Source organism: Leptodactylus fuscus, chromosome 1, assembly GCF_031893055.1.
Source record: "Leptodactylus fuscus isolate aLepFus1 chromosome 1, aLepFus1.hap2, whole genome shotgun sequence".
Taxonomy (NCBI): domain Eukaryota; kingdom Metazoa; phylum Chordata; class Amphibia; order Anura; family Leptodactylidae; genus Leptodactylus; species Leptodactylus fuscus.
In genome coordinates, this window is record NC_134265.1 from 174,359,501 (window position 1) to 174,385,172 (window position 25,672).

Sequence of the window (25,672 nt, forward strand, 5' to 3'; positions counted from 1 at the left end):
AGAACTACACATTCCAAATCTGCCAAATAAACCGAAATGACCTAGAATTTACTATTTTTCCTTAGAAATCCCCACTGTAAGCATAATGCAAAATTGCCACAGTTTTGACATTACAGTAGTTAATACAACAGTAGGAAATTGCAGAAAACGTTATGCTGACTTGCAATAACCATTGATGATTGCTGCATAAATGGTTCTATAACGCACACTTATCCCGTAATAGTAAACAGATCTGCAAATGGCTATAACAAGATGTGATATTTTGATAATGATACATGTTATTACTTCCCATAGTGGAAACTAAAACAAAATGTGGAAAATACTAACTTGCAGTACAGAAGGAACACATAAAATATGGCAAAGAGAGGTTGTTTTACAGCTGGCCAAGCTGTTGAAAAGGTAATATAATTTCCTCTTCTTTAAACAATGTATATAGTTTAATACATGGAATCTCCTAGTCTCACAAACACATGTTAAAAAGATAACAAGCTACTTGGAAGCAAGAAATAGCTATGCTGAGAAAACCTATAAAATAAACTGGGTCCACAAGTTCTGAAGAAGCTTTACAAAAGTAATATGAGACCCAAGATGGTGTCTGTAAAGATAATCAAGATGTTGCTTAAAACATCATAAATGGAAAGCAGACCTAAGCTTTAAGATGAAATCCGGACTTGAAAACTTCTAGCAGGAAGGCAGAACAGTACAACACAAAGGCCCAAAACTCATCTTATCAGCTCATCGACTGAGCAGCACTTCAAGAATGGGGAACATATTTTGTTTAGTTATTACTGATGAAAAACAGGACACAAAATGTCAAACACACTGTCTTATCCTCCAATACATTTCATTTTTCTTTCAATTAGTCAACCATATTTCTCAGATTTGTGCTCTCAAGGTAGTGAAATCCATACAAGGAATTCATTAGCTGACAAGAGTGACTGATCTTGATCCAATGTTATGGCAAAATGTTGTTTCTACCATTTCCTCACATATGGATATAGGTTTTATTGTCCTCTGAGTCGTGATATGAGAGGTTATAATGCAATAAACTGCAAGCACTCTGGCCCTGCGTGGGAACTGCTAAAATGAATGGTATGCTTAAGCGTTTTCAATTCACATATGAAACAGAAGGTGAAGACACCAAGCAGATAATTGGTTACTGGTCATAAGTGGTAAGTCTCATAGTTTGACCACAGGATCATTATTCACAGGGTCTTACCACATAGAAATAATCATTAAAAATATGTTTCACTTATTGTCTCCAATTTACTGTGAGTTAAAGAAGCACGCCAGTAAATTTGTTTTTTGTCCACTCTCTTTCAAAAATGACCCTGTAAGTAGTTTACTTTTACTGAACAACTTACTGACAGTTTTTACTATGAGGTTATTAGGTCCTCTCAAGGGCAGTGACCTCCTCTCTGCTCCTCTGATGCACACAGCATTTCCTGTATTAATAGATGGTCAAACTCCCAATGAAGTGAACAATTTTGTGTACTTTTATATACTTTTTTTTTTTTTTTTTTTTTTTTTTTTATCCCTTTCAGGACAAAGCATCATTGATGCCCCAACACCCAGGCCAAATTTAGCACTTTTGTATGCATTGCTTTACACAGCAATACCGTTTTAATTACTTTACATATGGCAACTATTTTTACCATGTTTTTTTAGGACACATAAGGCTTGAAATAACTAGTCTTATTGGTTAAATAAGTTGTTTGTTTTTTTTATTACTAGAAGTAGAAGAATGGTATAAAATGTAAACAAAAAAAATGTAAATTTTGCTTCTTTTACTTAGAATAAAATTCTTTTTCTAAAAAAAAAAAAGTTCCATGTAAACATATTAAAATTTGCTTTCCCGGTTCTTCTGATCATAGAAGCTACACATTTAAGGGGCCACACGGTGGCTCAGTGGTTAGCACTGCAGCCTTGCAGCGCTGGAGCCCTGGTGTTCAAATCCCACCAAGGGCATAAAACCATCTGCAAGGAGTTTGTATGTTCTCCCCATGTTTGCATGGATTTCCATCCCATATTCCAAAAAAGACATACTGATAGGGAAAAATGTACATTGTGAGCTCTATGTGGGGCTTACAATCTACATTTAAAAAAAAAAAAAAAAAAATAGAAGCTACACATTTACATACTTTTTCAACAAAAAATTAAGTTTCATATGGTTTTATATTCAGCATGGCTTATTTTCTGGACCCCTGACCCATGTGTAAATTACCCAGTTGTTTAGTATAGTAGAGGGCTGTAAACTGTTGGTGATATCTCTAGCTAAGCTCCCTGCTGAGACAGAACAAACATCCATGAAGTAGGGGAAGTAGGTGATGGGTGGGGGGGAGGGGAACGAGTTCTGCTAGCACAAAGTAAATGGGAAGTCTCTTTCATCATGATAAAAGTCCTAAATGCTTCCCTTATCACAATATAACTCCCAGACAGTAACCTCAGCATGGAGATGGCGACACTTATCACTTGTAGAGGATCAGTTGTAAATCAAAGGTGTTTGACTTTAATTAATGTGACTGCAGCACCAGGCATCAGATAGAGTGACATAAGTAGCCAGATTAGCGACGTCTACTTAGTAGAAAGTGGTTCTAAAGTCTGAGGCTCTAATACACTTGCACAATATTACAACACTCTCAAGCTCATTTTCAAACAGAAGGAACAAAAAAATGACTGGGTTACTTCTTTAATACAAGTAAATAAAACTTTCCATATATATGTTCTTTATACTTGTAGTGTAGATAAAAAAAAGAATGGAGGTTGGTGACAGCACCCTGGTCGCCCTGCCCAGAGATTTTATCTATACTAAATTCCATTTTTCTTCCAAAGGTGGCTGTACCATTTAGAAGTAATGGCCTATCCACAGATTTCATGATGATTGTGAGCCATGAGGATCTTAGCGGTTGAACGGATCCACACTGAAAACTCAGAGACAGATTCCGTTATTGATAACCCCTAAATTGGAAGACTCTTATTTGTCCTCCACCACAGTTTATTAAGGAGGTTTTCATAGACTTTTACACTGATGACTTTTCCTGATGACACCCTTTTATATTTATTTCAAAAACAGTTCTCTTTCTGTCTATTGCATTTACCACTGACACCTGATAGAACCTATTGAATTCTGAAGGCTCTGTTATAGTGTCTATCGTTTAGAGGTGAAATATGACACAATGTCAGAGTCTGCAATAGAAGCTAATAACTCAAATTTCCATAAATGTCAAAATGGGAAATCTAACAGACCAATTGAAGAATCATTTGCTTTTGTAAAGAAATGGACCCTAGATTTCAAGTTTAAAGAATGTGAGCTAATAAAGATATCTCATATCTGCTGAAGTATAAGATGACTGTTTGCTCTGCAGACATTTGCAACTTTCTGTTAAGAAAACAAACATTACAAGAAATTTAAACTGGCTATTTAACTTATTTAACACATTTAACATAATGTTAACAAATGCCATTGTTCTCTCAATCACTTCAAATGTAGCTATAGACAGCAAAAGATTAAAACTAAACATCAAGGTGAGTTCATTTCAATTTGCCTAGAAATTGTACATGGTCCTGAGTACCCTTGTTCATATGAACGTATTCCCTTTCTACAGAATAGAAGATAAGTTGCATATTACTGGGGATCCAATAGCTGGAGTGAATGATCTACCTCATTTTGGAGACATAAAGTTTAGGTTGTAGTCATTATGAAATGAGAGGAGCACTTATAGTCACTACGTGCTCCAACCATCTACAAAGTTTAGAACTGCACCTATGTAGAAAGCAAGAGACACACTGGGGAGATTTACTAAACCAAATGGGGGAATTTATCAATCTCTCTACACCAATATTCTGGCTTTTTGTGAAACAAATGCAGTTTTGCAGTAGGTTTATTGGCAAAGCTTTGCTTCATTATTAAATAAAATAAGCCTTTTTAAATATATTTAGTTAAAGTGCTATACATAACATTTGGGGGTCACTTACCTTTGATCTTGAAGCAAGGTATGGGAACAGTGCATTCCTCCTTGATATGAGGTTTTGTTTTTGGACTGCAGCCTCCTGTATGTATGCCTCTATGATCAATGCAAAGGACTACTCGGTATCTCAGTCCATGACCACAGGTGACAGTGCACTAGAAAACATGTTTCAGTCATGTGACAGTCATCTTTATTTAAGTATTTAATTTACAAAAAGATCTCGCTCTGCCTGTCTTTGCAATGCACAGGACAATTAGGCTACAAGTGTGTATTTCCTTGCCTTTCCTCTTTGCAGGATATGTGTGTTATGAGATGACCTTGCTTCCAAAACAACATGATTTTATGATATCCTGTCTTGAGATATCTAATTATGTGTTCAAGGGTGGTCACTTAGTGCTTGCTAAGTTGCAGCTTGTTAATGGTTTTGCTAACTTGACATTGTACTGAAAACAGGAGTCCTTAGCACAATCTGTGTTAAGGTAAAGCTAAGTGATGAAAAGCAATTTTGTATACAACACTTACCGGTGACCATTCTTGAGCCAACCATTTTGGACAATCAAAAATATTGCATGGTTGGACAATAGGCATCTTTGGAGTGTACATACATTTCCATTCTTCAACAGAGCTAATCTGCCCCTGCATGTCTTCTTCCACACAAGACACTGTTCGGCTTTGAATCCCTCCACCACAAGATGAAGAGCAAGCAGTCCAGGGTGTACTTTCCCATCTAAAGAAGAAAAAGAAAAGGTTTATCTCTGTTTGCATTGTACTTTGGGTTAAAAAAAAAAAAAAAATAACAGCTGTTATAATAAAGCTACACTGAGTTATTCCTCAGACTGACCATCCACATTTGGTACAGTATTTGCTGGCAGATCCCGAGGATTTTGGGTGGGACCTAATCTAATTTAGTAGGACAAGTTGTCCAACTTTTAAGAGTGTTCTTAATCATAGGCTTTACAGGAAGCTGCAGCACAGTTCTGTTCAAATGAATGGAAGCATGGTGCGTGGACAGAAACACCAAGTTGCAGATAATTCATTATTATTCGCAGTGATTTACGGTACCTGCAAATTCTGGCTAATCCCATCCACATATTACAGAAAAATATCTGCAGTGAAAATGCTGCGATTAAAAAAAACATGTTGTGTTTTTGTAACTCACAATGTGTCAATTATACCTATGGAAGCACTGACAGTTGCCTATAGGAATAATAGGGACAGAGAGTCCGTAGAAGAAAACTCTGTGGACTTTCTGTGAAAAGCGCTGCGGAAAAAAACACAATGCATTTCCGCTGCAGCCTTTTCTGCAGAGCTTATTGGCAGCAGCTCGCTATGTGGGGCCTTAACCTTTCATCACTTGGGACACATGCGGCTTTATATACTGCTAGAAAGCCGACAGTGCACTAAATTCAGCGCACTATCGGCTTTCACAATCTGTGCCCCAGGTGAAGAGCTATCGGTGCCGGTACCGTAGCTCTTCACCGTCAGAAGGGCGTTCCTGACAGTCTGTCAGGAACGTCCATCTCCACAGCGCCTATAGCACTGTACTGTGTGAGCGGGGAGGAACGCCCCCTCCCCTCCTGATAGCGCTTGTCCATAGACGAGAACTGGGGGGGGTCATACCTCACCGCTCTCACAGTATAGTGCTATAGGCACTGTTGTGAGGAAGGGCGTTCCTGACTGACTGTCAGTTCCGGCACCGATAGCTCTTCACCTGGGGCACAGATCGTGAAAGCCGACAGTGCGCTGAATTCAAGTGCCCCAAGTGATGAAAGGTCCTCTTTAAGAGGATGTAGTCCTAAAGTAATAATCTTAGGGTCAATGTGGATTCTAGCCATTACACTTCCACTAATCCTAGCAATAATGTTGTGTATTCGGAACATCCCTTTAATTATATGAACACACTTAGTAATTAGTAATTAGATTAGTAATAATTTTTACACCTAATAGGCATTATGGGGAGATTTCACAAACTGTTTAAAAAAAACCTCTCTCTTGCCCGTAGCAACCAATTAAAGCACAGATTTCATTCAATATAATCTTTTTTGAAAAATGGAAACTGGGTTGCGATTGGTTGCTATGGGCATAAAAATACAGTTTTTCCTCTAGAAATGTTTGTAAATTTGTTCCTATATGTGTGTCCATAGTTTTACACATTCACATAGTCATAGTGCCAGGACTTCCCATAGAGAAAACAGTATATACAGTATAACAGATTCACCAGTTATAAAATATGGAAAAGCAATAAAAAAAAGAGCGTTATAAATGTCCATCTGCTTTTGTCATCTACACGCTTTTTAATATCACAGAACTGCATTTGTTTAGATCGTAAAAGAGGCTTCAAGTTTATGGCAATACATCAAAGTTGGTAGTAACTAGTCCTCCTACAAGATGCAAAAAAGTACTGCAGCTGATGGATAGTGTGTAACCTTGGTTTACATAATAAGTTACAAAAAATTAACAAAAATTTAAAAAAAAAAAAAAAAAAAAGTGACACGTGAGTTCAGAAAATTGCTACTACTGTATATTTTCCTCTGCAGTTATTATACAAGGCATAATAGTAAGCATCCGCTTTTCAAGGGAGATGGTCAGGGACTGACTCTCGATCATTAAGGCAGCCCTGACTTTAGACCTGTAAAATGAGACTTAAAACTAATATTTTTACACACATGAGTAGCCAGGCTGGAAGCTGAGGTCATTTAAAAATGATTTCAGAAACAGAAGCAATGTAGGGATCATGTTACTTTAAAAACTAGTCCTCACTTCTCCTATAAAACTATTTCTATTTAACTCTTTTGTGATATGTTAAACCATATGAAATAACACTTAATGCCCATGATGGCATATTAAGGGTTAAGGTCAGATAAAAATGGCTAAAACCTGGCAGGCAAATAATTTGCCTTTTACAAGGTAATCAAATGTAATGAACTAGCCGCAGAAAAAGGAAATAAATCCCTGCAGGCCCATTCCCAGACATAGGTGGATTTGAATAAGTGAAACCCTGCTTTTTACTGACTTACTTCGATATAAAAGTACATTAAAGGGAATCGATCTATGCTCCCGACATGACTGCTGACTATAACATAGGGAATAGTAACACCCAGTTGACAATTTATCCATAAGTTTCTAAGAAGAATAAAAGCAGGCTTGCACATGCAAAGCTGTAATATGCTCAACAATTGTTATACTGTGTTATGGGGGAACTAGCATGTATCAAACAGGTGCCACATTACAGTCTACTGTGTATCTAGATTATAATGCAATCTCCATTATTACTGCTTGTATTTGGTTTTACATTCTTATCAATCCATTATATTATCAATCCATTACAAACTGAATTCATAAAACCATAGCTGTAACTATCACAGTAAGTGCTCACCCATCTTAGCAGCCTTACCTTGGAAGAGGGTGATAGAGATCATAAGGCATAATTTGTTTGTAGCCATCACTGCAAGTAAAAAAAAAAAATCCTTAGTACCAGAAGCAGAGCGCCATTCATTTATGTGTTGATAGCTATAACTGTGCACTGTACATTAGATAAGACTTGTAATGGGAGCCTTCCTTAGGCTTTATATTGCAGTTCCTCATATTTCTCTCTAATTCTGGACCAGGTTAAAGTCATTAGGGTCTGTCAATGTCAAGTTATAAATGGAAGCCATGATAACAGTGTGTACAGAGCCTAAGGCTGAGTTCACACAGAGTGTTTTGTTCAGGAGTCTGCCTCAAAATCAGCCTCCAAAAAAGCCTCCCAATGGAGTTCGGGCAAGTTCACACGGAGTTATTTGGTCAGAAAAAATCTGCTTCAGGAAAATTCATGAGGCGTTTTTGGAGGTGATTTTTGAAGCGTTTTTTAAGGCATTTTTCAGGAATTTCCACCTGAAAAAAAATCAATGAAATCAATGGGAGGTGGAAAATCCGCCTGGCGTTTTTTTTGGCAAAAACCTTGCAAAAAAATGCTAGTGGTTTTTCTGCCTCCCGTTGATTTGTATTCATCTCCTGAGGTGGAATCTGTCTGAAGAATGGACATGTCGCTTCTTTTTTCCGCTAGCTGAAAAACCGCTAGCAGATTTTTTTTCTGTGAGCAAAAAAAAAAAAAAAAAAAAAAAAAAGATTACATAGGACTGTATGGTAAGGCGTTTTTTGGTCAGGACTTTGAGGCAGATTCCTGACCAAAAAACTCCATGTGAACTTCCCCTTCTATTGGGAGGCTTTTTTGGAGGCTGATTTTGAGGCAGATTCCTGACCAAAAACCTCCGTGAGAACTCAGCCTTAATAGTCTTCTATTAATAAATAGAGGTACATAGTTTATAACACACATTTATATAAAATCACAGATCAAGCCCTATGAATAGCCGGTTTTGGACAACACCTTTTATGATAGCTACGGCAAAGTACTTATTGTACTATAAACTTAATCAAGTGAATTGCTTGAGCAAAAGTGGTGACAGGTTAAGAGGAAAGACTGCTGGCAACATCCTGTGAAATCTGCCAAGTTCTGGGTGAACTGAAACAACCTCTCAGGCTTTCTCAAAAAAGTTCAGTAATACTTGTTCTGATAACATGAATTTAGTCATCACATAAGAACCAGACCCTGATAAAGACCACAATATAGACTCCTCTGTCTGTAGACACGTCTTCTCTTGGGCTGCAAGAAAAACTTTAGAGTCTTGCATTTAGTTTGATTGGAACCAATAAAAGAGACAACAAATCGCTAGGGACTCTGCAGCACTATCAATGGAGATAGGACTAGGCCATTTTCAAGCCAGGAAACGGTTCAAGAGTTCTGGCATTTGGAAAACTGCTTTGTAACCTGAAGGGAGGCAATGTGACTGACAACAGAAGAGATTGTGCAGTCCGATAATGTCTGATATTGTGCAGATGCTAAACACAGACTGGATGAGAGACAGGAGTCAGCCAACCTTGAGACCACATATAAACAGTTGCTATGTTAAGAACAGAGTTATTGGATGTAATATACAGCTAGGATTCAGTAGAATATTTATAACATGAATAAAAAAATATATACAATACAGGAATTCATTTTTATAATATAGAGAGATGTAAAGAAATACAGAATCACTGGTCATTTGTAGTATCAGGCATCCGAGACAGCGTGTCTGCAATAGTTTCCAATATCCAATGATAGTGGCCAAAGAGACTGCTCACATCTATCATCTAGGCAGATACCTACATAGCTATATACAGAAATATGTACAAGTTATAACCTCTAGTGATCAACACAACAGTGTCATAGATACCCAATGATCAAAGTGTGCCCATGAACTAGATGAGAGATTCATAACATTCTTACCAACTCTACCGAAACATCTGGGAGTTTCCTGCACAAAGCGGTGACTACCCAGCAGAAAGCTCCCACATCCACCAGCCTCATGGTCATATTATATCTGATATGGGCATTTTATGCACTGGTCACATCACAAAAACAGAGTCGTGACTGGCACATTTTAGTGTCTACATTACAAAAGTGAAATGTGCCTTTATGAAAAAGGGGGTATGCCACATGGTTACCTGAGGTTAGTGTTTTGGCAAGTATGATTTATAATGATTAATAGGTGGCATGGTACCCAAAATGTTATTGTGACTTCAACGCAATATCTGTAAGCTATCTTGTGCCAGATACAGTATAATACTAGCGTCTTCATAAGAGGCAGAGGTATCTTTGGGTAGCTTTTAGTCTTTTAGGTAGCTTTTGAATGGAGATAGCACATTGTTCTTTTGCTTGTGTAGTAAAATAAGCTGCAACAACAAAGCGCTGCTCCATCTTTGTGTGTGCGCATTTCAATTGCAGACATTGCAACAAGCACCTGCGTATATTGTTCATGTCGTCTGGCGGTGCTGACCATTTTTGTGTATATGTTGCACTCTGCTTGTGTAGTTTTCATGTCTGTACAATACTCCAGTGAAAAATCATACAAAGAAGTTACTTGACTTCACGTACAACTATTCTTATTGAAGCATATAGAAAAGGATAGTAGGATCCGCTCGACCAGGTAAGTTAAAAAATAACTTTTAATCCGACATGGTTAAAAAACACACAAAAGTAAATAGATGTGAAATGACAAAAAAGAAGAAAAATGGTGATTAAAACCACATTCTGATAGCTCTAGCTGACGCGTTTCAAGACGCAGGGTCTCTTACTCATAGCTTTGCTATGAGAAGCAAAGCTATGAGTAAGAGACCCTGCGTCTTGAAACGCGTCAGCTAGAGCTATCAGAATGTGGTTTTAATCACCATTTTTCTTCTTTTTTGTCATTTCACATCTATTTACTTTTGTGTGTTTTTTAACCATGTCGGATTAAAAGTTATTTTTTAACTTACCTGGTCAAGCGGATCCTACTATCCTTTTCTATATGCTTCAACTACAAAGTGCCTTAGTCAGAGGCCAGGATCGTGCACCCAGGAATTATAAGGACTTATCAAGCTAACTGGAGGTGGTGAGCTATATGCTTATTTTTCTTATCTAACTATTCTTATTGTATATGAGACACATTGGAATTAAGTAAAAATATGAGTGACTTCATTGTATGCACTGCACTGCAGAATATGTGTCCTCTAATAAAGAAATATGAAACATATAGATAGACTAAACATTTTTACCTAGTCTATATGTACACTCTAATAAAGGAACTGTCGCAAACTGGTACTACAACTAACTTCAGCGAGCTATAACTGTGTACAAGCCAACAAGCTGTAGTGTCCCTACTGTAGCATATGCAATTCACTTTTTGCACAAAAAAGTAACACTATGCACCTCTGACATTTCAGTAGGTAATAAAATGACCATAAATAGAATATCACTAATCTCCTTCTCCTGGGATACTTCTCATATCTTTTTTCATTCTTTTACTTTTAGAACGTTGTTTTAGGTAAAGTTTAAGCTGACAATTTTAATAAAGTCCATGTGTAGCCACAACTCCCCGCTGGGAATGCTTGGAAACAGTCCACATGCACATACTATGGCAAGAGTAAAACACCCTGTATGTGGCTTCTCAGGATCATGGTATTAACATTTTTGGCCTTGTACCTCCATTACACCTAATGCTCTTTTGTTTCTGGTTGTTTTTCCAGGCTTGGATTCTTATTGCATTAAGGTAAAGTCTTTTTGGGTGAAAACATACACTGCCAATAATAATCCATCTACCACCGGACTCATTTTGCAATCCTGATTAGTTTAGAAAAAAACATTCTGTGTACTGCATCAGTAACTGAACTAGCAGACTAATATGCTCAGAATCAATATATAGAAATGAACCATGCCATGCTCCTGATCTGACAAAGCAAACCACAAACATTCAGTATTCAAGCCTGTAGCGGATGAAGATATACTGAATTCATTCTATGATCAGAAATCATATGCTACGTGCACGAACACCCAATAGCAATACACTATGAATTGGAGCATGTGTATAAGAAAGCAGGAGATCTAGGGAAATGCCGCAGGCTACAAGTGCTGATTGTTCTCTGTCTGTTCCTGAAGAGTTAAAGAGTTAATGACTTGTCCAAATATCACTGTGTACAAACTTCACTAGAGTGAAAAAGTGAAAGGTTAGCCTCATTCAACCTTAGAGCCCATTCATTATCATGACAGCCTGGCTTGTCTGGAGGTGAGGAAAGTGGAGATGGGTGGGTATACTTTGTAGCCTATTTCAACAAGCGCTAAGAGGTAATAGTTTGCAAAAATACAAAAATAAAAGAAGGCTAACAGGCACTTTAGAGAGAAGAAAAGGCATAAATCCCCTGAGTGCCAAAACAGTATCCATCTCTGAAGGGTTATTTTCTGCTGTAGTGTTTTTGTAATAATCCTTGGAAATCTGATACAAAGAGTAAACAAGTCAGCTCGGGGAGTATGAAACAGCCATACCTCAGTGGTATTCTTTTCCTTGAGTTTTTGCATCAATGTGTAGGCAAATTACTTTTGAAAGCAACCTCATGATGCATAAATATAGCCCTTTGCTGTTTACTGTAGACCCCAATGTCCATGATATCCTCTGTACAACTCATACCTAAGATTACGTTTTTGCAGGCACAACTGTAAAGTTTGGTTAAAGGGAACTTGTCACCAAGAAAAATAAGTCTATTCTGCAAACAGCAAAAGGGACTGAGCAGATTTATATACCGACATGTAGGTTTTTGCTGTCCGCTTGAAAAGTCAGACATCTTTGGGAACGGACAATTAAGGACAGGCACAGACAGTAAAAGAACGCACCCGGTGTCCATTTAAATCAATGCAAAATGTCACGGACACAGATAGTGTCCGATGCTAATGTCCGCACAAGATTTTGAACGGACATTAGCAGTGGACACTAGCTGTCGGACACCAACAGTAGTGTGAACGCTCCCTAAGCATAGAAAGAGCAAATATACAAATGGAGACATGACCGGTTATACAGAATCTTTTCCCATGAAACTGTATTATAAATCTGTATATGAACCACTTTCCTCTCTGCATGACTCGTGCGGACAGCGCGCAGAAAACACATGGACCCCATTATAGTCTATGGGGTCTGTGTGCTTTCATTGCTCACCGCTTGTCAATGCATTTGGTATTTCGATCAGGGAGTCCTCATGCGGAATCCCCAAACAGAATACCGATCGCAAAGATGAACTGGGCCTTAGAATGCTGTTCTTGACTTTAATTCAGGATATCTTCAAGATAATAAATATTATAGTCACAGTGTTACTTAATGTTTTATGTAGAATAATTTCTATTTGCAATAAAAACAGTTAAATGGGGTTCAAAGACTAACATACCATTAAAAACAAGTCTTTTTGTTCTAGTAATGGGAAATCTTAATTCTACAAGATAAAGTGAGATATATCTGGTTTGTTTGTCATAAAGATTTGATAAGTGCTTTTTTCTAGATCAGCAGCAATGTTCGGTCCCTGGTGGTCTGGTGAGCCTAGTGTCTAAGAACAGAGTTCTCTGACCTCTGAACCCTTATAAGGGTGCATTCAGACTACGTAACGCCGGGCGTGTATGAGAGCCGTACACGCCGGCATTACGGCAGACTGCTGAACACTTCCCATTCACTTCAATGGGAGCGCTCGTAAACGCCGCTGTTACGAGCGCTCCCATTGAAGTGAATGGGAAGTGTTCGGCAGTCTGCCGTAATGCCGGCGTGTACGGCTCTCATACACGCCCGGCGTTACGTAGTCTGAATGCACCCTTAATGATGAATTAGAACGTTTACTGCAATTCACACCTTACTGTTAAACATCAGAGCCAGACCTGACACAATTGTGCACAGACACGTTCCTAAACCATGTGAAAAGCATTTCCAAAAAATGGAGAATGTGGCTGAACTTATCAAGGCTCATGTATCTCTCAAACATGATATGAGCACGTAGATGATTTTATGTGACCAAATGTGTTCATTTTCGTGTTATAAACATTTCCTTGCAGAAAACATAATAAATAGTCAAACCTTGCTAAGCACGGGTCCATGTTACACTCCTGGAGCCTGGGTTTTGGCTTTACATTTTCTGGATAGTAATGACAATATTGGTCTGCCACTACCCTTCCACTTCTCATATCATAACATTCAGCTGACGTCAGCTGGTAGCCTGCAGATAAAAAAGCTTGCTTTTTATGAAGTACTTGCTTGGTCTAAATTGCAATCCACAATTCTTACAGATATAGTGATTCTTCCACTTTAATCTGTTAATTCACTGCAGTGTGACAACTCACAACAAAAGCCATTGAAAGCAATAGGAAAACACTGAGTAAGGCTGATGTTACATAATGCAGAAAAGTTGCATTTTTGCTGCATATTTTGTTGCATTTTTTGAGCCAAAGCCAGGAGTGGATTTAGCACATTGGAAATGTATAAAATATTCTTTTGTACTTCCTATTTCTTTTGAAATAAAACTTAGCTTTGGTTCAAAAAATGTAAAACAAAATCTGGCATGTTTTCCTGCAACATATGGACTGAGTCTGGTTCAAGCACAAGAACGTGTACACTGTCAGTGTGCATGCTAGCAGTATTTCCTATCGTCCCATAAACACTTGTTTATTATAACTGGTCTTTGTAGGGGGCAATGAGCCCTGGAGCTTACTGTAAGAGTGAATGGGTTGGTAGAAGGCAAGGGCGGCACAGGGATATCAATAATGTACCATGTGTACTGTTTTACCATGATGCAGATGCAAAACTTTATGTGCATAAATCCTAATAGTGATTAGCAACTATTTACATAACATGTTAAATGTCATATTAATCTTGGCTACATTTGTAAATGGCCAGACTGGTTTAAGACCAAGTAAAGATAAAAGCATCAGTAAAATGCTCCACAGCAGCAAGTTATTGTACATGCAATCCAAAAATTTTGAGTAAAATCTTGGCCAACCATGCTGACATAGTGTAAGTTTAGCAGAGAGTCTGATCTTGGTCAACATGCTGGCATAGTGTTAGTTTAGCGCAAAGGTCGATCTTGGTCAATATGCTGGCATAGTGTTAGTTTAGCACAGTTAGATCTTGGTCAACCATAGAGTTTGAGCTTTAGTTACCTCCTCCACAGGATGATGAACATGGAAAGAAGTCAGTCTCTCTCCAGCGATGTATAATAGGCTGGTAGAAGATAAACTGCACCACACTATCAGCAGCACCAGCGTAATGCACCTGAAAAATAAACCAAGGGCTCAGGAAACACTGTATAAAGAATCTTTGTGTCTTGGTGGTGACAAAGAAACTGTAAACTGAAAGACTGTGTTCTCACATGAAGTAGGGTAACTTAAAACGGTTATTGAGATGTATGTAAAGAAATGTAAGCAAATCCATTGCATTATAAATTTTTATAACATTCTATTTCAATTACTATTTTCAATGGAAAGATTCTTGTGTATACTCTGAGACTGAAAACACATTCTGATCTAGTTCAACAGCTTGGAAATGGTGAAGAATATGAAAACAGTATATTAGTATATTAGAAACGTGCACAACTTTTCTTTATACAGTTGAAACATACATTAAATGCATATCCTATTAATATTATGAGTTTGTGGGTTTGTGTGTTTGGATGTTTGTTCCTCAATCACAGCCAAAAGGCTGAACGGATTTTGGTGAAATTTCACACACACCTACATATTTCCCAGGAAGGTGCAATAGGCTACTTTAAATGTGGGTCAGTCACCCCAAATCGCCACCGTCACCCTCCAAAGACTCCTCCGGGCTCGGCTATGGAAGCTGGCATTCTGCCGGCGCTGGTCTGTCCATGCTCCTCCTATTGGTGCATGGCAGGCTGTGGGTGGGCTATAGAGCCAGGGCTGCGGCACCATAGGTTGGGGGCTGAATGTGGGCGTGCCGATTCAGCAGGGACACACTGAACAACATGGCGGCCGCCCACAGGGTCCCGGAGCCTCAGCTATACCAGGCTGCCTACACACATTGCGGAGGCTAAGGAGGAGGCTGCTGCACCCCACTCAACACATACAGGTCAGTGCAGTGGGGGGAGGAGGTGTCCCGGGAAGGGGGGGAGAGGGGGTGTCCCGGGGAGAGGGGGTGTCCCCCAGTCGGTCTCCCCAGCTCCCCAGCTTCAGTTCCCCCCCTACATCGGCCCCCTGTGTAGTATGACTCACCTTTGTCTTTGTCCTCCGCTGCTGTGTGTGCTGGCTGAGTGCACACAGGTCTCGGCCTGCTGCTGACTGTGTCCTATAAGAAGCACAGCGAGCTCCGGCGTCAGGCTGCTATGACACCGGGCCTGCTCTGCTACATATATGCCACAGGCAGCAGCACGAGAAGTGTGTGCACTCAGCCAGCACAGACAGCAGCGGGGGACAAAGACAAAGGTGAGTCGTACTACACAGGGGGCCGATGTAGGGGGGAGGGGAGACATGAAGCTGGGGCAGAGATGGAGGGAGAAGAAAATGAGAGCAGAGATGGGGGGACAAGAAACTGGGGGCAGAGATGGGGGGGAACAAGATAATGGGGGCAGAGATGGGGGGACAAGATACTGGGGGCAGAGATGGGGGGACAAGATAATGGGGGCAGAGATGGGGGGACATGAGACTGGAGCAGAGATGGGGGGGAGAAACTGGGGGCTGGAGAGGGGGGACATGAGACTGGGGGGAAGAAACTGGGGCCAGATGAAGTGGACTGGGGGCAGAGATGGAGGGGACATGAAGCTGGAGGCAGAGATGGGGGGAGAACAAACTGGGAGCAGAGATGGAGGGGACATGAATTTGGAGGCACAGATGGGGGGGGACAAGATACTGGGGGCAGAGATGGGGGGGACAAAATACTGGGGGAACAGATAGGGGGACAAGAAATATAAGTGGCTCGGCGCCACCGCCAACCCACAGACGAAGTCGCGGGTAACTGCTAGCACATTATAAATTTCTAATGCATATACATTAGGAATTAACAAATTTAGGACAACTCATTTCACTGCTAGATCCTGGTTAACTATAGTTGTTTTTCTGACTGTAATTTGAAGATCAGCATTGGTATATATAGAAAATACTGACACCTGCGAAATCTGCCAGGTTCATCAATACCTTACATACAATATGTATACTTGTGGTACTTGCGCAGGGTTCATTTTCTAAATTCCTGGAGATGGAAGCTAGTTAGGAAATGATTGGCAGGATCTTGAAAAAGAAGGGGCCAGTACACATTATAGCCTCAAATTCTAAAGCATGCAAAGAATGTGTATGAATAACATCTGGCAAATGTAAGGCTGACCTCTTATTACATAGAAAAATAAAAACGCCAGAGAAACACATTGGTATCTTAATGTGCAAGTAGAACTAGTCACTCATGATAGCTTATCGTTTATTCATTAGGTGCTCATTTGTCACACTCATTATAAACTAGTAAGGCATGTAGTAAGTAGGTTGTAAGCTAATTTAAGATCTGCTTCTCACTTTCACAGTGATAAAGTTATTGCACTGGTGGGGTAGAGGTTATAGGGGATGGTTTTAAGAATTCTAGAGTGAAAGGTATCGAGATAAAACACTTAGGATCAACAAATTGAACAGATCCCTTTTGGGTAATCCCTGCTCTGTTTAATGTCAATCACATTTCTAAGAACATCTATAAAACAACTATGGGATATTAGGATATACATTCCTACAAACTCTCAGAATTTTACTGTGGGCTGAAGCTCTAGAGGGCAGCAGCTGGATTAGTGTTTCACTTTTAGGGTTAGTACAGAGCTAATACCGCAGGACTAAGTCATGTGAAAAGGTCTCTGAATGTTATTTTCCTGCCCTATACAGTGTGTGTAAGTGCTCTCCACATCTAGTAGGACTGAGGTAATCACTTATTTCCCAAAACTCTAATATCATTATCATTATTAAATTAACACGTACATGCTACATTTTAACCATCATCATTATATGTCCTGGCAAGCCCCCTGGACCCAGTGCAGGTGGTGGTTGACAGAATGATACTGTCCAAGTTCCATGCTGAAAAATAACTCCCTTCCCATGCATGAGACTGTGATAGCACTGGGCAATACTGTCAGTGACTGACTGCATCACCCCAAGTGTGAGAAGGAGCGCTGTTGGAGGTCTTTCTTCCCTACTGCGGTTAGGCTGTACAACCAATACCGAGCTAAGCGGAGATCATTCCATACAGAGAACTGAAGGATCCTTAAGTTGTGATATCCCTTCTACTATTTTTTACCTTTACCTTTTTATCTGTACCTACTGTGACTGTAATGCCTCTACCATGGAGCTTTTGTAGTTGTATTTTGTACTACAGTATTAAAGAGGACCTTTCACCATATCCGGGCACATGCAGTGTTATATACGGCTGGAAAGCTGACAGTGCGCTGAATTCAGCGCACTGTCGGCTTTCCCGATCTGTGCCCGGTGTGAAGAGCTTACGGCCCGGTACCGTAGCTCTTCTATGGTCAGAAGGGCGTTTCTGACCATTAGCCAGAGACGTCCTTCTGCCTCGCGGCGCCTATCGCGCTGTGCTGTGGAGAGGGCAGGAACGCCCCCTCCCTCTGCTCACACAGCTCGTCCATAGACGAGCATTATCAGGATAGGGAGGGGGGAGTTCCTCCCCGCTCCACAGCACAGCGCGATTGGCGCCGCGAGGCAGAAGGACGTTCCTGGCTAATGGTCAGAAACGCCCTTCTGACTGTAAAGCGCTACGGTACCGGGACCGATAGCGCTTTACACCGGGCACAGATCGGGAAAGCCGACAGTGCGCTGAATTCAGCGCACTGTCAGCTTTCTGGCAGTATATAATAGAGATGAGCGAACACTAAAATGTTCGAGGTTCGAAATTCGATTCGAACAGCCGCTCACTGTTCAAGTGTTCGATTGGGTTTCGAACCCCATTATAGTCTATGGGGAACATAAACTCGTTAAGGGGGAAACCCAAATTCGTGTCTGGAGGGTCACCAAGTCCACTATGACACCCCAGGAAATGATACCAACACCCTGGAATGACACTGGGACAGCAGGGGAAGCATGTCTGGGGGCATAAAAGTCACTTTATTTCATGGAAATCCCTGTCAGTTTGCGATTTTCGCAAGCTAACTTTTCCCCATAGAAATGCATTGGCCAGTGCTGATTGGCCAGAGTACGGAACTCGACCAATCAGCGCTGGCTCTGCTGGAGGAGGCGGAGTCTATGATCGCTCCACACCAGTCTCCATTCAGGTCCGACCTTAGACTCCGCCTCCTCCGGCAGAGCCAACGCTGATTGGCCGAAGGCTGGCCAATGCATTCCTATGCGAATGCAGAGACTTAGCAGTGCTGAGTCAGTTTTGCTCAACTACACATCTGATGCACACTCGGCACTGCTACATCAGATGTAGCAATCTGATGTAGCAGAGCCAAGGGTGCACTAGAACCCCTGTGCAAGCTCAGTTCACGCTAATAGAATGCATTGGCCAGCGCTGATTGGCCAATGCATTCTATTAGCCCGATGAAGTAGAGCTGAATGTGTGTGCTAAGCACACACATTCAGCACTGCTTCATCACGCCAATACAATGCATTAGCCAGTGCTGATTGGCCAGAGTACGGAATTCGGCCAATCAGCGCTGGCTCTGCTGGAGGAGGCGGAGTCTAAGGTCGGACCTGAATGGAGACTGGTGTGGAGCGATCTTAGACTCCGCCTCCTCCAGCAGAGCCAGCGCTGATTGGCCGAATTCCGTACTCTGGCCAATCAGCGCTGGCCAATGCATTCTATTAGCCCGATGAAGTAGAGCTGAATGTGTGTGCTTAGCACACACATTCAGCTCTACTTCATCGGGCTAATAGAATGCATTGGCCAATCAGCGCTGGCCAATGCATTCTATTAGCTTGATGAAGCAGAGTGTGCACAAGGGTTCAAGCGTACCCTCGGCTCTGATGTAGCAGAGCCGAGGGTGCACAAGGGTTCAAGTGCACCCTCGGCTCTCCTACATCAGAGCCGAGGGTGCGCTTGAACCCTTGTGCACACTCTGCTTCATCAAGCTAATAGAATGCATTGGCCAGCACTGATTGGCCAGAGTACGGAATTCGGCCAATCAGCGCTGGCCAATGCATCCCTATGGGAAAAAGTTTATCTCACAAAAATCATAATTACACACCCGATAGAGCCCCAAAAAGTTATTTTTAATAACATTCCCCCCTAAATAAAGGTTATCCCTAGCTATCCCTGCCTGTACAGCTATCCCTGTCTCATAGTCACAAAGTTCACATTCTCATATGACCCGGATTTGAAATCCACTATTCGTCTAAAATGGAGGTCACCTGATTTCGGCAGCCAATGACTTTTTCCAATTTTTTTCAATGCCCCCGGTGTCGTAGTTCCTGTCCCACCTCCCCTGCGCTGTTATTGGTGCAAAAAAGGCGCCAGGGAAGGTGGGAGGGGAATCGAATTTTGGCGCACTTTACCACGCGGTGTTCGATTCGATTCGAACATGGCGAACACCCTGATATCCGATCGAACATGTGTTCGATAGAACACTGTTCGCTCATCTCTAGTATATAACACTGCCTGTGCCCAGATATGGTGAAAGGTCCTCTTTAATGTGTTATCTATGCTGCTGTGACACACTGCATTTCCCCTTGGCGGGACTATTGAAGGATTATATTATCTAATATGATTATTGAACTTAATGTTGCAATCAGTTTTGTAACAAACTACCTAAAAAATAACATATTCTTGGTAATAGCCTATCCGTAACAGCACAACTGACACTCTACAGCTGCACAATATCTAGGGTAGTAAATATCGCAATAAATATGGCAACTGGAACACAATAACATCATGAACACAGGAAACAGATTATGGTTACCACAAAGAGTTAAAACTAATAAGCTTAGTAGTACATCTCTTTAATTAACTGGATGGGTTCTTCCGTGCCAGCAGCGAGAGTTTATTTTTCTACCTCCTGCTGGCCAGGCACTTCCAGGTCATGCTACCCACAACAGGAACATTCCAACTAAATTTGCATAGAAAAATATTAGAATATTAAAAGTGTTCTTGGCGGGAAATCACACAATTCTTACTAATCATCACTCCTCACAGTAAGAGCTTGAAGCAACGGGTGTAGCCACAAAATATACTATGGCTGCAGCAATTTTACAGCAAATAATAGTGCTATGGGCTAAAGATAGGCACTTCAAACAAATATCATCCAAAAAAGAATGTAAGTACTTTACGGTAATTGAGAATGAAAATCCTAAAAATGGAATAGTTGTCTGACAAGGGTATATATCTACAAATATTGTGTAAACCAACAACCAACCATTTTGTATAGCATTTGATGCTATGATATAACACTAACCGGTGAATGCCATTATACTGCTGTCAATGTTATAGGGCACTGTGATACCTCACTATGTTCTCATTTCACTCTCATAGACACTGACATACAGAATACAATATATCTCTAACACAATACCCCAAATCATAACTGTGTGCTTTATAAAATGAGACATTCAACAGACCACATAAAGTGCTCTACTGTGATCATTCTGTGAGGGAACAGACTCCATTACCCATGACCTACATATGACATGACAGCATGAAGTGTACAATCAGTGTTCATCTATAAGGATATTTGGAGGAGTTTATCAATGCAACTGTGCCACTTTTCTTCTCTTGCACAAGGCCCTTTGTTGCACCTAAGATGTGTCACATCCCTTGTTCTTTTTTTTTTTTTTAATGTAGATTGTGGGCCCCATATAGGCATTACAATGTACATTTTTTTTTCTTCATTTAAGTATGTCTTTGTAGAATGGGAGGAAATCCACGCAAACACGTGGAGAACATACAAACTCCTTGCAGATGTTGTTCCTGGCGGAATTCGAACCCAGGACTTCAGCGCTGCAAGGCTGAAGTGCTAACCACCTTGTTCTGTGTCTTGCTCGCCTCGGGCCAATATATTTGTTATAACTCATGCCAGTTTCCTGGCTAGCCTGAGCTATACATGAATTCTACACTAGTTCCAGACTGGCGTAGACTTCAAATTTGATGTATGGGTACGCCTGACTTATTAGGAGCCCAGAACCTCTTTATATTTCAGGCACGCCTTGCATCAGTCTACTGGCATACACAATGGCAGTTTTAATAAATCTGCCCCACCATGTTCTGAAAAGTGTGAATATTCATGGACAGACAGTTCTCTCCAGGGGCGTAATTACCATGGTACAGTGGTAGCAGCTGCCATGGAGCCCGGGACATTAGGGGCCCGGCGACAGCCGATACCGCTGCGCTTTTTTTTCTCTTAAAAGGCCATTACCAGCTGGAGTTACTCCACCCTGTAAGGGGCCCTATTTACTTACCGATCCTGGCAGAAGCTGGGATTGGTAAGTGACGCCGCTGACACTACAAACATAATTATTACACTCGGGGGGGTCTATTTTTAACACTTTACACAGCACTCATTCACAGAGGTGAACAGCCTAATTACATATCTTCTTATTTTTCTGTATTCTTAATATTTTCTTATTTTGGGATGACGCTGGGGGTCTTTGGAACCAGTTCATAGTTTCCATAGTGTTATGGTATCAAGTTCTGGAACAAACTAATATTGTAACTTAGAGAAATAACTAAACTAATGATTTAGCTGAAGGTCAATATGGTTTCTATTAAGTACTTCTATCCTGCAATATTACGGCAAGTAACAAGCGTGACTCTTCCACATCTGTATTCTTACATTAAAGATAATTGTTTTGGTTTAGTTTGGCTTAAATAATAATAACTATTTTTTAATATAGAAATTTAGGGAGCAAATTCTATTTATCAGTGGAGGTGTAGATACTGATGTACTGTAGATTCCCTACATCTGTAAGTCAAAAAAATTACAAAATATTTATATTTATCCACAAGAAACAATACAAAAAGAAAATGGGAAAATGTTACCTTGTAGCAACAAGGTAAATATGCTGTAGTAACCTCATTACCGAGGCAGCAGATGTCACAGGGTTAACAGCTCACAAATATAAAGAATCCTCAGCAACTGGCACTGGATCAAAATGTGTTAAACAGAATCACTTTAAGGTGGCCAAAAGGAGTTAAAATATAGGATGTTGGGAATTGGACTTTAGCATATGATCCATAACCATTAACTAGTAAAACCTGGATTATTCCTCCAAAAAGCTTGAGGTAAGTAACTTATTTGCAGAGGCCGTTAACAGAAAATACTCATTCTAATAATAAATTAGATATGAAATACATGTTAGAGTAATAATTCATTACTTGGAAGTAGTTATTTCATATATAATGTCATTATATCACGTAGCCGCTTGCAATGGATTTTGCACCAAGTGACTTTCAATCCCTTGACACCAAAGAAAACTCTTGGATTTGATGCAACGCTTACAGCTATGTGGATGAAGGCCTCTCAAGGTCTTTATGACCTTTTTAAAAGGCTTTCATTTTATTGTGATTCCCAAATGCTAGATTTTTCTTGTGATTCTAAAGGAACGCAGGTATTACTTCCAGCAGTATGTTTTACATTACCTCAAGACAGTCTAAGTAATATATTGAGTGGGAAGCAATGCTGATTCATCTGTCAGTATCACCCAAATCAGATAAAAGCTCAACATGCCTACCGATGGCTTAGCTATAGATCGATAAATTAATGCTGTCATATTAAATATTCTTTATCATGCAAATTGTGTAATTGTCTTGCAACTATGAAGGGATGTTTATAATTGATTTTCTGGCACATTGTTGTGCCCAATGCAACACTTTTATAAGTGGACCTCATCATCACCTAATCATACCTCTGAACTTTCAGAGATCACAAAGATGTACAAGTGTGGCTATGCCCCCTCTGAGGCCCACAGGAATATTTCCATGGAAAAACTTAATGTGTTTGTGTATTTGAAATGTTACTCAATATTGTAATATTGTATTACACTGACATCTACATGTATGAGTAGCATTACATGATAATACTTTTCAGAAAGTGAACAGAGCAGAGAAAAGACAAGGAAAAGGAGGAGAGGGAAGGGACCTCTTTTTATGAGCTGTTGATCGCCACTGTTAAGTGGTAAGGACCATTCCACAGTTAATATACCCTGGCGATAATTTTGAGGCAGAAAAGGTAGAAAAGAGAGTATCATTGAGATTTTCTAGATACTTATTCCTCTCATTATTTGCACCTATCATCAAAGGCAGCCCTACCAACACCAAACAGGAGGCCTTCATCAAGGGAGTGCTTTGGAGGAAAAACAACTACTACCAACATCAGTGCATTTTCCCTTTTTGCTGCTCATTCCCAGGGCCAGTGGGAGGATTTGGTAACAAGAATATAAGAACCCTCACGAACAGAACCTGAGGCTGTGGTTGCCATTTGGACCTTCAGCCTGTCATTCCATAGCAGCATTCACATGAGGGCAGCAGTGTAATGCTCCCTAAGTGGCCCTCATATAGTATAATTCCTCCTTATGGCCCCCACACAGTATAATTGCCCCTTTGATTACCACACAGTATAATGCCTGTCAGTGACCCATGACATAGCATAATTCCTTCTCAGTGACCTCCTCAGGGTAATGCCCCCTTATGGTATAGTATAGTATAGTATAGTATAGTATAGTATAGTATAGTATAGTATAGTATATACAAATTAAGAAATAAAAAAGCTACACGCACCTAGCTCAGTTTCCATAGAGCCATCTGCTAACTCTGGCACTAGTGCCGTTTCCAGCTCCTTGCGCTGAGCCTAAGACAGTATGAATTGCTGCCTGATGACTCTGTGCTCCACCACTGTGTTTAACTCTATCTATGTCCTGAGGCCACACATATTTGAAATGGAGATCACTACCGGGAAGAGCGGGACAGTGCCCAACATGAGTGAATGTCCTGATGTATGCAGGACAGCTGATAGGGGGCCCCCAGCTGCATTAGGCCCCAAAGTAGGTGCACCATTTGTCTTATGATTAATATAGCCCTGTTTCTAGTTTTTATTGGTAAATGTTATGCACTTAAACCTCAGTGTGTACTGTTTTTTTCCTAAAATGTTTTCAAAAGCTTTCGTGCAAGCTTTATGAATTACCAAAATGATTATTCCTGGTCTACAATTTTACATAGGAAGCCTCACTTTCAGGGTCAAAGACAAAGGTACCTGCTTAACTATTCTACTACCATACAGTATGTTGACTTTTTAAAAAAAAATAAAAATGCATAGGGTTGAAGCTGTGTTTTTCCTTCCTTACTTCAAGGCTGGTAACAATGTGACTTTTAAGTAGCGGATTTAATAAAGCTAAGACTATAATGGAACAGAGTAATGGATCCAGTGTCACTTGAATGTTTCACATACAGTATGTTGTTCCTTAAAATACTTATTGACGCTTATTTTGCCCTGTATTCAGAGTAGTTAAGTGTGTTATTATATTTTCATAATAATATACAGTAGTTTTAGTTCCATAACTGTACCCTGCAATTTGTATGGAAAAACGCAAGATTAAAAATTGGGCCTACCTTGGAGAAATGCTAGACCATGGATAGGCAACCTTCTGCACTCCAGCTGTTGTAAAACTACAATTCCCAGCATGCATACTTGATCTGCTGTTCTTGGAACTCCCATGGAAGTGAATGGAGCATGTTGGGAGTTGTAGTTTCACAGCAGCTGGAGTGCCGAAGGTTGCTGATCCCTGTGCTAGACCATGGGGAATTTGGTTCCAGCAGGTGCAAGATTGAAATAATTTGACTGTAAACTGTAGTGTATGTCCATTAATCTAATAATGGATTATATACTTCCTGTCTCTAACTTACCTTCACAGAGAAGTCTGCAGAAAGAGGACCAGCCATCCGAAGAATTTCCTTGTCAGGAAACCTTTGAAAGTCCACAGTTGTGTTGTCCACAAGAAATGAACCTGTGCTGCTGAGCCCGTTCTCACCTTTGACACCTTGAAGAGTCTTAGTTTCCAAGTCTGGAACATTGGAATAATAATAGAGTTGATGTAGGTTACATCTAGTAATCATGGGTTGTCCAGTTTCAAACCAATATTAAGAGACAATAGCTATTGTTTGTAAAATGAATAGTTATAGAATTTCTCAATATACTTTCCCAATATACTCCTATATATTGGTCTGAAACTAGACAATGCCTTTAAATGGGATCTGTCAGCAGGAAAATCAGTATCAGACTAATGACAATACTTTGTAGGGCAGCTTCGATATTTTCTAAAGATGCCTTTCTTATTTTGCATTGCAGCTCAATTTTCATGAAAAATCAGGATTTTATTTTTATGCAAATTAGCTGAAAAGGGCTTAAGGGGAGTGTCTTCTCCT

At 40.2% G+C, this 25,672-nt stretch overlaps 1 protein-coding gene across 1 annotated transcript in view; it reads right to left on the reverse strand.

The window, feature by feature from the left end:
* The window catches only part of ADAMTSL1 (ADAMTS like 1), a 624,112-nt gene that overhangs the window by 93,295 nt on the left and 505,145 nt on the right, over positions 1-25,672 (reverse strand). Inside the window, exons 8-13 of the mRNA XM_075279894.1 lie at positions 25,154-25,311; positions 14,491-14,602; positions 13,412-13,550; positions 7,363-7,413; positions 4,491-4,695; positions 3,976-4,123 (exon numbers count right to left, since the gene is read on the reverse strand). Coding sequence (XP_075135995.1) covers positions 3,976-4,123; positions 4,491-4,695; positions 7,363-7,413; positions 13,412-13,550; positions 14,491-14,602; positions 25,154-25,311 — 813 coding nt within the window. The remainder of the gene's footprint in view (positions 1-3,975; positions 4,124-4,490; positions 4,696-7,362; positions 7,414-13,411; positions 13,551-14,490; positions 14,603-25,153; positions 25,312-25,672) is intronic.